This window comes from Apteryx mantelli, chromosome 5 (genome assembly GCF_036417845.1).
Source record: "Apteryx mantelli isolate bAptMan1 chromosome 5, bAptMan1.hap1, whole genome shotgun sequence".
Taxonomy (NCBI): Eukaryota; Metazoa; Chordata; class Aves; order Apterygiformes; family Apterygidae; genus Apteryx; species Apteryx mantelli.
This window is the reverse complement of record NC_089982.1, coordinates 28221183-28235453: the sequence shown is the minus strand read 5'-3', so window position 1 is coordinate 28235453 and position 14271 is coordinate 28221183. Positions and strand designations below refer to the sequence as shown.

General features: G+C 40.4%; 1 protein-coding gene across 15 annotated transcripts in view; it reads right to left on the bottom strand.

The window, feature by feature from the left end:
• LARP1B (La ribonucleoprotein 1B) overlaps positions 1-10473 on the bottom strand; it is a 35515-nt gene extending 25042 nt beyond the window's left edge. For 5 of the 15 annotated variants that reach the window (XR_010884368.1, XR_010884369.1, XM_067297709.1 and 2 more), the window contains exons 1-3: positions 10030-10470; positions 4040-4101; positions 2862-2921 (exon numbers count right to left, since the gene is read on the bottom strand). Coding sequence is in view for 13 of the 15 variants with exons in the window: in XM_067297709.1 (XP_067153810.1) it covers positions 2862-2921; positions 4040-4101; positions 10030-10321 (414 nt within the window). In the remaining 2 variants the exon portion in view is untranslated. Of the gene's footprint in view, positions 1-1543; positions 1608-2861; positions 2922-4039; positions 4102-5264; positions 5414-10029 lie in introns of those variants that run through there. The other 10 variants (XM_067297711.1, XM_067297717.1, XM_067297712.1 and 7 more) reach the window with 6 other exon arrangements.
• Positions 10474-14271: the final 3798 nt, after the last annotated feature.

Here is a 14271-nt window from a genome sequence, read left to right as displayed (position 1 = left end):
CACTCAGAGGGTTGTGGTCAGCAGCGCAAAGTCTAGTTGGAGGCCTGTAGCTAGCGGTGTCCCCCAGGGGTCAATACTGGGTCCTGTATTGTTCAACTTATTCATCAGTGACCTGGATGAAGGTACAGAGTGCACCCTCAGCAAGTTTGCGGTGCCCAGTGGCAGGTCAAGAGGCAACGGGCACAAACTGAAACAGGCAGTTCCGTCTGAACATAAGGGAGAAACTTCTTTACTGTGAGGGAGACTGAGCACTGGAACAGGTTGCTCTAGGCGACCCTGTCTGAGCAGGGGGGTTGGACTAGATGATCTCCAGAGGTCCCTTCCAACCTCAACCATTCTGTGATTCTGTGATATGTCTATAGTTTTTATTATTTTTTTTTTTTATGGAATTTACTGGTTGTCTTTGAGTAGTGCCAGCATCCTGAAGATTATCCTTTCCTGGAAATTTGGTAGCATAACAAGTTTCAAAGACAGCAAAATGAACAGCATTTTAGATGAACAGTGAAAGACTTTGTTTGGATCGGATATAATATCTACCTGCAAAATTAAACTTTGCAGACATTTTCACCAAACAAAGATTTCTATGTTGTGGAGACTGCTTTGACCTTGCTGGAATATATACAGTAGGTACTGCAACTATGCCATAATTAATTTGAATGCAAAACCTTCCCTAGACAAATTTATTGAGATTAAATATAAACTACGTATCATTTGGTGTAACATGCCCTACGTGAATTTGTATATTGCAATTTTCACACCATAAATCAACAAGGGGTTAATTAACATCTATGCAATACAATCTTGACCATCTGGTAAAGCAAAGAATCTTAAAAGTAATAGTACTGTTAGCCTTTTTCAGACAGACACTACCACATATGTATGTTCTTATGGAACACTACATACATATTTCAGCCACTGTACAGATACTTCTAAAAGGTACTGTTAGCTTTTATGTCAAATTTAGATATGTAAAGTACATGTTGAAGACCTGCAGCATGACAAAGCATATGAAAGGCAGGAGTGCATGGTTTTGTAAGTCACCAACTTAAATATTCCCAAAGAAACAAAAAAAAAAGAGATACTAGAATGAGCATATTCTAGACTCAGTCACAAATCAATATTAGCCTTTAAAAATATTATTAGAGGATATAAAACTTAATCCTTTCAATGCCATTCAATCTCTTGATTCTAAGCTCAGCAAGCCCTCTCCTTTCCTGAGAACCAGGACATATTAGAGAACATCATTATTTTTGGATACTGTTACAGCATTTCTCCACACAGCGGACAGAAGGCTACTTCTCACCTATTACAACAGATGTCTCTGGAAGTTATGGAGAAAAGTACTGGACAGTGGAACTGATCATACAATCTTCAGGAACAGCATTTTTGAGTTATTAGACTTTACAAAATGAAGAAGCTGTGAATTTCACATCTGAGGTATAAAAAGCGCAGATGAAATTATTTCTTATGTTACAAATGGCTCTAATGAGGAGTTTGTTGCATAGCAGAGTTATACGACTCTAATGCCATGCAATAAACTTACAGCTTTAGGTTGCAAGTCTACCAACATGCATCCCTCATGGTATTGTTAAATATATCACCACCGTCCCCTTGTGAAGGAGAAGTCTCTTCAGTCCTCAGCGTCTTAACAATTGATAGGAATACTGATGATGGAGAAGCACATAAATACTAAAAAAAAGAGTCAATTTAAGGATCTTATATAAATCCTAGTTGTTGATGGACTATACACATAAACTGAAAACATTCTAAATGTTATCTGAGGAACTGAACGAGCATTGATTTATTGGTATATAATCTATTCAGATTTTAAAGATTCTTTTAACAATCTCAAGGATTTTTTGAGATCCTGTAAAACAAGGTACTACAAGTGGCAAATTCTATCTAATAGAATATTCTCTATCATACTGTTCTGTCAAACCTACAATCATCTAGGATTTTGAGCTGCAATACCAAAGGCCTGGTTAGACATCTGGAGATGTTTTGTTGCTGATATAAACACTGAAGTTAAGACTTACTATGATGGAGGGAGGAGGGTTTTGGAAATTGATTCTGCAGGACAAATTAATCATGTGAGGTACTTTAATATACACATACTCTTTCTCAGTTTTCACGTGGAAGCTTTCAATTATAAAATACACCCTGTTGAACCCAAATCTGGTTTCCCTCACCAAAAAAATGATCAAAATGTAACAGAGATGCTGTTGGAACTGAAACAAAGATTGAAATGACACCACATAGTTTGCAGTAATCTGTGGTTTCAGTTTTTTTGTTTTGTTGCTTTTTTTTAACTAAAATAGCATAAAAGAGGTGTAAGATATATTGAGGACTGATCACTTGAGATAAGGCAAAAGAAGAGAATTAAGGAACAGATATTAGCTAAAGATCCAGAGAGGGGGAAAGAGGAATGGGGATGGAGTAAGGATAACTCCTGACACAACTTTGCACTAAGCATGCCAAGTCACGAGGGAGTGCAGCAGGTTTGCAACCCCAAAGGTTACAGCCCCTCTAGCCTATGCACAAACTTCCCAAAGAGTGGAAAAGGGAAATACAAGTTTTAAAATATTGGAATAAATATTCCACATCTTTATCTACACATCCATAAACACCACTTATGGTGAATAGTGTGTGTGTGGTTGCGGGGGGGGGGGGGGGGGGGGGGAGTGTGTGCAGAGGTGTCAGAAATTCTCAGATCAGTACAGTTAATCACAGACCTGTATTTTGAATTATCAGCAGCATTTCTGCAGAAATCCTAGAATACCCAAAGCACACTCTTTGGGGAACTGGATTAAGCAGAAAAATCCATGTGATTAAAAAAAATAATAACAACAAAGTACACTTACTTCATTGTTTGCTATTTCACTTGGTGTTGGCCAGTTTGAGATATCATTGAAATCACCAGCCTGCAAAGACGATAAACAGTTTATAACAGTTACTAGATTTAATTATTTTTAATGCATGGATGAAGTCTGTCATGACTCATGGCAAGACTATGCTTCTGAACAGAACTGCTAGAAGTAGCAATTTTTAAAAACTGACAAATACAACAGAAATCAAATATAGCATCATTTTTAAACAGAAAACGATTAACTATAGAAACAACTATTCACTGTATTTGCATCCAAAGCAAGGTCCAACACAACAATAACTTAAGTTCTGAAGACAGTCTTACCTAGCTTGTAATTACTTCAACTGTCTAAAGAATGCCTTCAGGAAGAATTTATTTCAGTGAGCATAACCATAAAAAGATGGTGAGCAAGCAAAACATTCTACATTCAGATACTTATGATTTAAGTACACATAGAACAATTTTCAGATCAAATGTTGTCTTGCATGTTACTTCCTAGGCAATTTAAAGGTATTTGCCCTTTTAAAAGTCTTTTAGCTTTTGAGAGAGCTTTGAGCAGTGATTAGACCTAACAAAGGGTGGCTCTGAAAAGGGGTGTCTGTACAGAGTTTTAGAAAATTAATTTTTCAGTATAAGGATTCAGTGTCTCCTGCCGTCACAAAAATAATTTTATAACAGAACATCAGGCATGCACATAATTAGCATAATTTGTAAAGAAAGTTCTAAAACCAATCTAGCATCACTTGTGTTCACAAGCACTAATGCTGCTGCGTAACCCCTTCACGTTTTATATAATCCAAATGCCTTTTTTAAGTGAAAAGTGCTTTTCCCTACCTCCCTGCAAATATACCACTTTAGCTTTCCTTCCAGTTTTAAATGTCCCTCTTTTTTTGGTTTTTCTCTGTCTTCAAAATTAACCATCATCAAGGCAGAACATAACACTTCTCATTGTAACTTCAAAATACCTTGCTAACTTTTAACTTTAATAATATCACCCATTTACCACAGTCAACATTTACAACCAGAAATATTCCTTTGAAATTATTTCATTTTCCTACCACATTATCAGCACAGTTAAATGCCCATTCAGATTAACAGGTTAGATTAACTGGGATCTCTAACACAGCAGTCTGGTAATTCATAGCTAAACGTCCTTTTCTGGCAAATACAAACCTTGCTGCATTTCCTCGTCCTAGGTTTCCACACTTTTATAACTTTAGTGGAATTCTGTAGTTCTGAAAAGGAAGAAAAATATTTTCACAAAAAGAATGGGACTGCATTTAAAAAACATAAGGAAAGTACACTTAAACAATTCTATCTATTGTATAATGCCAAGGTGCTTTTGTGGCCTTGGTATTGAAGCCATTGAACATTAATGAACATTGAAGTCAATTATTGTAAGAATATTTCCATACAATAACTTAATAGGGCATAACACTGAAAACCTCACATTCAAAATGTGTACAAGTATCTTCAAAATTAGATGTACAGGACACTGTATAACACTGTATTTAAGCATTTGCGCAGCTGTAAGGTCAAGACTATCTCAAAATGCTGGTATTTTAACCTAGTAATTAACAAAGAAAATGAGGACATTAAACATGTACAAAGCAGTTACCCTATAAAAAGCTATATTTAGAATACAGCATTCATTTATGAAACCTATCACTAAGCAAGCATGAAAACTCTGTAGAAGCAATTACATACTCATAATTCCTAGTAATTTCCATTTATAAGCAATCACTCAAACGCAAAAGGAAATTTAGCCATATCACCCATAATCAAGTCAAACCAGTGAAACAAAATTAAAAGGAAAGGTGAAAAAGAACTATAAAAACTACAATAAGGATATCACATTTTAATGCTCAGATTCAACAAGATACAAAAACTACTTGTCATAAACATGAGCAATTGCAATGAAGTTGCACTCGTATATATTTTCAGAACCTTTCTGAGCCAAGACCTGAGCTCCTTATAATCATCCAATCTGACCTCCTGAGTAACAGAGGCCATTATATTTCAACTAGTAATATCTGCAAGGAATTAACAAAATACTTGGAAAGAACTACTTCCCTCATATTTAGCAACATTATTTGGCCTAATTATCTAGGGTCAACTACTCTTATCTTTAGGGAAAAAAAGAGTATATTTCAAGTTACTATGTCTTTTTAACACATAGGCAATTACCCTTCTGTACATGAAGGTGAATCCAATTTTCTTTTCTGTGTAATTTTTCCCTACCCATCTAATTGTGTTTTAGGTTTTGTATTAGGAACTCTCCCCAAGAAACAGACCAAAAAAAAAAAAACCCCACGAAAACAAAAACAGAAGAAAACTGCCTAATATCAAGCAATTTTTCTTGGAGGCTTTAATTTAGAATTTAGACAGATTAATTCACCTTTTAATTTCCCCTGGTAAGCTAGAGCAGTCATCTTAGTTGTGTTCTCATAACGTATATTTTCACACAGCGAAATGGCCACAGCTCTTCCTGGAAAACCTCTTATTCCATATCTTATAGAAAGACAAGCTTAAAACACTGGACATGACTAAAATCACTAGTGAACTGTTATCATTTCATACAGGGATAACATCATCTCCTTATCGCTTTTGCATCCAGTGACTTCACTGATCTTCCTTATCATGGCTTCACACTAGGAGCCCCACCCTCATGCCCTACAGTGACTCCAAAACCCCTCTTCATCTGTTTCCTGAAATATCCTGTGCATGCTATAAGCATGAACTAGTGTTTAGTCCACATTTTACTGCAAATTATATTAATACAGCTAGATACAATTTACATATAAGATATGTGAATTCAGCTCACCAAAATAACCTGATCTACCTGCAACATTTGCCACGTCATCTGCCAGCATCATGTTTTTTCTCCAAATGGATTCCTACAGATGCGCTTTTTATAAAAAAACAAAAACCAAGAAAACCCCCCAAACCTCACATTTTTCACATTTGTACGACTTTTAAATTTGAGAAAATAATTCCTTGGAATATAAAATAATTTAAATGCAGATCACAGTTTTATGACCCAAGTATTCTGGAAAACAAACAAAACAGTAATCTGTGCCGACATTATTTCCTATAACATTTTTAGCAGTTTATAGCAAAACTGCATTAGATTGACCAACTTCTTCACAATAGTTGACAAACTCAACCAAGGTACTTATTTCACCTGTATCCTTCCACATATTTCCATTCAGAAACAGTTGTTCAGTGTTAGAAGCACTGAACAATAAATAGGACAAAAAACCAATATGTGATTGATTTCTTATCTTATATATATATATTTTTTTTAGCTACTTAATGGAAAGCTGCAACCCGCGGCTCAATTTCTACAAAAGCTTTCATGGTTAAACGGGAGCATGTGCTAGAACATAGTGAGCCAGCAATGTATCTTAGATCCTAGACAGCAGGATGGATTTCTCTCTCTTAACAGATCTTCAATTTAGAAATCACAGGAAAGTACTATGCAAAATGATATACGCTGTAAGCCGATTCGTAAAGTGTATGTTTTTAAAGCATTCAGGGTTGAGGTAATTGTCAATGTTTTCCCTTTTGATAGTTCTTAAAAAACAAAAAACAAAAAAAACCCACAACCACACAGCTGCTATTTAAACATTCAATGAATTCACAAGAACTCATGACAATATCTGCATTAAATTCAGTGAAGTAAGACAAACTGAACACAATATAAAAGACTGAAGTGTGCAGTAACCTTAATTAACTACATCATTCAAGCATGCTAGGAAGCAAACTCATTTTAACCACTTGAGAAGCATGGATATTTTACTTCATTGAATATTTTCATACATTTCATAAACTATTTTTGAATAATCAACTAATGAATCATTAGAGACCAACATCAGCTATATAAATCCCATGAAGACTAGAAAACGTGTCATCTAGATTCTCTTTTACAAGCTCACAAAAAGGGCAGCACCTTAGATTTCACCAAATGAGTAGGAGAACTTTTGTAATAAAATTAATTCAACAATTTCATACTGGGCAATTTATTTATATGGGGGAAGGATAACTAACCTTGACTGAGAGCCCAGCACTGACAGCTAGCTAAGGAAAAACAGACTCAAAGGAAAGAGAAGGAATAGAGGAATAGCACTGGTTGTTACACAGCTTCTGTGTATACACATCTGTTGGCTCAGTTAAAAAGAAAAGCTCATCTTGCCACCTTGCAAAAAGTGATTAGATAGAAGATTATATAGAACAACTTCGTGGCAACCATTCCACTCTGAATCATACAATTTCAACTTGAAAAACTGAAAAATTACTGTAATATTCTATTATGTTAGGCACTACTGGGAAACGTAGGAGGAGAAACACACACAAGTACTACCTTTAATCATTAGAGAGCCTATGCTAAAGCTAACTTCCTGTGTTCAGGACCAGTGTGATTAGATAGAAACCCATTAATTTCACTTGCAATTCCATACTGCTACAAGTCTTTCTTCAAGACCTAACTGCAGATTAGGATGTAAAAGTAGCTGTGTAATTCTGAAGTTAGATTATTCTATTTAAAAGAAAGAATTTTAATAAAAAGCTTACTCCAAAACATTAAACTGTGTTAACAAACATAAAACTATGTTAACAAACACACCGTGAAAAATTCAGATATGTTTACATTACGTGCTTGGTTTACTGTGACATTATTGATGCCTACTAACATATAAGACAAAAAAGTAGTATTAACAATGCTTGTGACAGAATTTCTTTCTCCAAAATAGAATGCTAAGCTTTTTACACTACTTTTTTCCTTTTGGTGTTAGGTGACTGTAACAGTTTCTTTCAAAGACAAGAGTCAGTTTTGCCTCCAACATAGATGAAAGTCACATTTAACGAAGAGTCAAAAGATGACTGAGTGGAAGTAACTTCTCAAGTGTGTAACTATCACTGAACATACCATACATGCATGTGTCAGGAAAGTTTCAAGAAGCCAAGGTCAACATGTAAAACAGGATTAAGTTACCACTTTGATGTGAGATTCTTTTACATTTTACCTTCTCCTTTATGGACAGTTTTACATTCTACTCCAGCACTATTGCTGCTCATCTACTTATTATTTCACATGACTCATTTTCATACTACTGCAACCATAAGGGCCCAGTGTGACTGATTTCGCTTTGCCAATATGCAATTAGTTACTTGAAAACACAGCTCTTGTTGCAGATGGAGGCACATGGTAATTCCTTCCTTCAAACAGCCCGGAAAGATGACCTTCTTTTTATTTTACAAGAACAAGAGTGGTGGCTCATTCCTGGTGCTTTCAGTGGTGGACAAAGCAAAACACACACCTTGATGTGTTCTTCACTGATGTCTTTACCAATATCTTCACAAGCAAAAAGTCTCCTACATTTGCTATATTATACACTTGCCACTGAAAAAGATGGTCCAGTGCAACCACTCAACTAACGTTAGCCTGACAAACAGTAAGTGCAACCTTTATAAATGTGAACAACAATTTAAAGTTCTCTGAAACCATCAAATTAAGCATATAACACATGCAGTGTATGAACTCACTGTCTTCCTTCTCTCTTCTCCTTCCTTCAACAACTATTTTTGTGTTTTGCCTTAAGCGTTTTTTGTCTTAAGTATTTTCAGTTAGGCCTGACTAGGGCCTAGAGGTATTAATACAACAAAAACAGGTTTTCCCAATCCTTCTGATGTACCAGTATTGTTACTGCCAAAGCAAGTGAGCAACCCAAACGAGTGAAAAGTTTTCTTTCATGTATGGACAAGACCACAAGCTGCTGCCCAGCAAGCCGGGTTGTAGAAGCTATGCACAAATGGATAAATAGGAGTGTGTGAGTACTCCAAACAAAACAGATAAAGACAACTATATATAGCATGTTGCAAAAAAGTTTGATCTTCAGCTAAGTATTCTGTTCTTGAGATCAGTATTCTGTTTTCTCTGCTTGCAAAATCCATATACTTGAAACTGCAAATATACATAATTTGCTTTGTAAGGAATTACACATTTAATTCAAGGATAAAAGTGACTGTCAGATCACAAAAAGATTTGTTAGGTGCTTTCAGGAGCAAGTGCTGAAATTGAAATTCTCAGAAAACACAAGCTGAACTATGTATTTGAGGTCAGTGATTTGCTTCTAGCCAAGAACAATATGCTGAAAACTTGCTAACTTCTAGGAACTCTTTACTAGCCTAAGTACGTGGCTTGGTAATTTCAAGTCAGGTCTTCAGTGACCAATTTTGCAAAGCAATCTATTCAGTCAGTAATGAGTCTATGAAGTTGCTTTATTGTACATGTAGCAATTAAGGGCCAGAAAATTATGCCATGGCTACCCTCACTGCATCTATTTCCACACAAATGGTTCAAATCCTCAGAGCAAGCAAACTGATTTCGTAAACTTTGAAACCCTCTAATATCTAAATCAATTGAAAAGCAAAGTCAAGCGATGGATTTTACAGGGGGCCTTAGCACATCGTTAGGCAAAAATAAAAATAAATCTATAGCAAAGCAAACGGGATTAGCAGTATTTCTAAATGAAAGTAAAGGAAAACAAGTAGCTTAGCAGTCTTCTTTTGGCAGTACCACAACTCGGAGCCAGGCAGTGGGCCGCGCTCGTAATCTGCGCCCCACCAGGGGTAAGCAACCAACTGCAACTCCCAGGAAGCGAGCGGCGAGCATGCTCCCATCAGCACATCAGCTCGCTCACCCTAATTAACTCCGACAGCAACTCCTTCCCCACCAAAACAACTCCTCGTTCGCCACACCGGTCTTTATGTAACGGCCGCGCCCGCACCCCGCGGCGCGGGGTCCCACCCGTCTTAACCGTCCGTTAACCGTCTCCCCCCCCCCCCCCCACCCCGCCGGCCCCGAGGAAAGGACAGGGGCCAGACCACACCTCTTCGCGCTTGTTTTCCCGATCTGCCCATGTATGTAAAAACCTAGCGTGCTCTCGGGTCGGCTCCTCGAAATAAATACCGCGGGCGGGCGGGCGGACGAGCCCCCGGGCCCCCTCGCACGGGCAACGGGCTCCCATCGCCACAACACCAGAAAAGAAAAGCGCATGTGCGCCGCGGACGACGGAGCCGCTTTCCCCCAGACACGCGCTTTGTTTTGAAATAAATAAAAGAACAAGTAGCCCACAACCTCCCCGCACGCGGCCGCCCCGCACCTGGGTCCTGCAGGATGAGCTGGCCGTCGGCCGCAGGCGGGGACAGGTCCTCCTGAGTGGGTCTGCGCCGCGTCCAAGGGTTTTCCCTGGGCGGCGGAGCTTCCAGCACCAGCCACCGCCGCCTCTCCTCCTGCCTCTCCTCCGGGGCCTCCCTGCCGCGGGGCGAGCCGGGCTCTCGCCGCCGGCTCCCCTCCGAGTCCGGGGGCCGAGCGGGAGCGAGGCCGCCGCCGCCGCTCTCGGCGCCCCAGGCTTGCTGCTCGGCGGGCGCCGCGGACACCTGCGCCGCGGACATGCCGCGGCGCCCCCAGCGGGGGGCCTGCCCTGAGGGGAAGCCGCGGGGGCAGCAGCGGGGCGCCGACGCGCCGCGGGGAAGCTAAAGCAGGGGACTCGCCTCCTCTCCTCGCCGCCGCCCCGCCCCGTCTCCCAGGGCACCAGGGGATCCCCTGTCAGCTTCCCCGGCCGCGACGCCGCTCCCGCCCCACGCCGGCGCGCCCTGCCCTCAGCCGCCGCGGCTCATTCAGCGAGCGCCTCCCTCAGAGGCCCCCCCTGCCCCAAGCAACCGGGGCGCAGAGGCTGGGGAAGGGGAACCAGCGAGCGAGCGAGCCGCGTGCCCCGACCCGCCGCCACCGGGAGCGACGGCAGGGCGGAGGCGCGCCCGTGCCCGCTGCGCCTTCGCCGCCCCGGCCCGCGCGGAGGGGGGCGGCGGCCGTAACAGCAAGGCAGAGGGGAGGGGCGGCGGGCGCGGAGGAAGGGGCGGAGCGGGGCCGGGCCGCCGCGCGCTCCCGTGCGTTATGACCTCACAACGGGGGGGCCAGCGCGCAGCAGGGCGAGCCCATCCCGCCGCCCCGGCGGCCGTTAGCGTGCCGCGGGGCAACGGCCCCCTACCCGCGTCATTGCAACGGCCGCGCCGCGCCTCGCGCCCGCCACGCAGGGCCGCCCCCGCTGCGCCACCTGCCAAAAGCGGAGTTTTGGGGTCCCTCATTCCTCTTTTTCCCCTTTGAAGAAGCAGCACATGCTGCTAGGGAGCCATGAGCCCCTGCGCTCAGCGGTACCAGCACAGCACCAGCTTACCCTCCAGGGAGCAGCTAGCATTACCGAGGGAAGTCCACGTGGTTGGAAAAAGAAGTACTAATTCCTTGTGTCTGGGGTGCATGTCTTCCTCCACGTGTGTCACTGGCACACTTGGATTTTTTTTTTCATTTTTTTAAAGGCTTTAATATTCATAAAGTAACAGTGTTTGGAAGTAGGGTTACCACATTAAAAAAAAAGAAAAAAGACGACTTAGTTTTATTTCAGTCACCTAAGCAAGCCACAGCCCCCACTTCCCCTACACTATTTTCTCTGGGATAGTTGATGCGAGCCTGAGCAACACAGGCACAATTTTCATTTCCAAAGAAGCAGACCTCCTACAGTAGATGCTATTTACTTTGTTAGTATGTCCCTTACTATTTGTTAGATGTCCTTTTCTGATTAATGAGCTTGCATTAATTAAATCCATTTAGGTGTCACCCATGCTTTAACAAACAGCACCACAAAGACAACTAGAGAGTAGGGGAAGAAAAACAACTCAAATGGCCCCCTCCAACACACAAACAAAACATCTCAGCATTCATCTCTGCTGCTAAAAAAAAAATCCATAGTTGCTTTAATTTACAAGAACATGAATGCATGAATCAATTTAAAAAATCATTAAAACCAAAGATGTTATTTTTTTATATCAGTCTACTTTCAAACTGGCTAATAAAGGCTGAAATAAAATACTGGTGATAAAGGCAAGCAGTATGAGAGTGCAGAAGACAAAACAACAAAATGCATGTCAGTGAAAGGCAATAGCTGTAACCCTGCATCCCACTACGGGCACACCCCATTGAGGATGGTTTAGGCCCTCAAGCAATGCTCACAGGACTTTGCGCATTTCATAGGTCTTTCCCATACTTCAGATATGATGGGGGGGTCTCAAAATACAGTACCCCAATTAATGTATTTAATTGTAGCAAATGAGACATTTCTGGTTCAGTATTTCTAGCAGCACATGCTGACAGTAATACTACAGCCTCAAGAACATGTCCAATTGACATTTAAAAAAAATACTTAGGCATAGTCACATGTGGCTATCATCTCCATTGTGCTGTATTTCATCTACCTTTTCACCTTCAGCCAAAAATCCCCCAGAAGTCATCTTGCAATAGTGCATACACCCTCATACTATGCCTGATTTGTTTACAAGGTTATACTCATTTCTTTCACTGTATTATCCCAGGAGTGCTATGATCACAGCATGAGTAAAGCCACTGGTACTATAAGATTAATCCTCCTGTCTCCTCCCTGCCATCTCCCAGTGCTCCCAAAATTTGCCTTGGTTGCACAGCTGAACACAAGATGTCACCTCTTAAATTACCCTTCCCTCTCCCATTTCTTGTATTCAGTCTCTCAAACAGCAGATGTAAGGCTCGGCCCTGCTTTACCCCTCTTCTTCAGTTTCTTTCAAAATAAAGAGATGGTGGCTATTTTATGAGCTAAGCAATTTCTTAAACATGCTTTTATAAAACTAATCAAGTATTTTTCAAGCAGTTTTAGAAATAACTGCATTTCCAGAGTTTTGTATCAGCAAAATACATTGTTTGGGGCAACAGTCTTCTCTGCTTTAATGATTGTATGGAGTTTACCTTTTAATCACAAAACAAAAACCCAGCCACCTGAGCTCACACTTCTTCAGGCACGAAAGCATTATTAGGATAATTCTGGAAGTGTGGATACAGTAGCTACTCAAAAGAATAGAAGCCAGCTTCTACAAGACCAACCACTTCAACCATCTGGAACCACAGCAGTGGCTCTTGGATGCCTCCTTTTCCAGGAGGGCGCTATTTAGTCAGAGGTGATGAGATCCTGTCACCCGGTGGAGGCCCATGTCTAACTCAAAGGCAAACCCTCCCAGGGGCTTGCTTTGTTCAAGATACTTGGAAATTAATGACATTTTGTGGTATAGGTTTGAAATGAAAACATGTATTGGAATTGTTGTGCTATTATAAGCAAATCACATAGACACTTTAATGCAGATTTGTATAATTGGAGATATAAGTTCAAAAAATTGTTAAGAAAGGATGAGATTCTCCTTTTATAACATAGGAAAAAGACATTCACAAATGAATCTCATTTTTTTTGTACAAAAACTGACTTAATTATTCTTTCTTCTTTCTTACTTTATACTGAGAAAGGGAAAAAGGTAGAAATGGTTAAGTTTAAAGAAAGTTTTCAAACTCTTGGAAGCATTTTTCTTTACAATGAAGAGCTCAATTTATTCAGGGGCAATAAAGTTGCACATTGAGGACATGCCAATAAAGTGACAATTTGCAGTGACAAATTTATTTGGAGTGGAGGAAACTGTTCTTAATGAATAGTTTTGACTAGGAAAAAGGGCAGTGGTTTAACTAGTATTTGTATATATTTACATCTACACTCCTGAAAACAAGAGCAAGTATCACACTATCTGTTCAAAACAATTTTCATATCTGTTGCTTGGTTTTCCAAGGAAACCAAGACTTCAAAAACACGTATACCTACATGCATATATGCAAAGCCAGCAGCTTAATGCTATTAGCTAATTTTAACCAAATCTGAGAGGGGAACAGAGGCTTCAAAAATTAATAAATTTATACAAGTTTCCTGTAAATAGGCAAATTACAGTGGCTAAATAAAGGAACTGCAGTGAGAATTCATATTTTACTAGACACTACAGAATCCATACAGAAGTGCTTCCTGTTGGAGCACTTCCACATGGGAGAACTTAAAAAAACAACAAAAAAACCTCACTCATTTTTTTTTCCTTCAAAGACAAAAACTACTAAGCTTCACTCAATAACTATTCACTACTTCAACTGCACTAGTCATGGTGGTCATAGAAGTACTATTTCTCTTCTGTTTTACTACAGGACACAGCTGCTGAGGATGAGTGCATGCTAGCAGTACTGTGCCACTGTTGCAGTACTGAATCGAGGGATAAGCACAGCAAAATAAAGCTTCTAAGACTCAGAAGCTAAGTAAAGAACATCATAAATGAAAGTAGAGAGGCCCCACCTAGTCACTGGTAAGCAAGGGGATTAACCTGTTTCCTCTTTTTCTCATAGAAGTGTTAGAAGATAAGGAAGGCTGTAGCCAGCCAGGACTTTAGGAATGCTGCAATACAGGAACCTGAATAGACCAGAGAAGAAGCAGGAAACCAATGAAGAGTTAACTACACAGGGC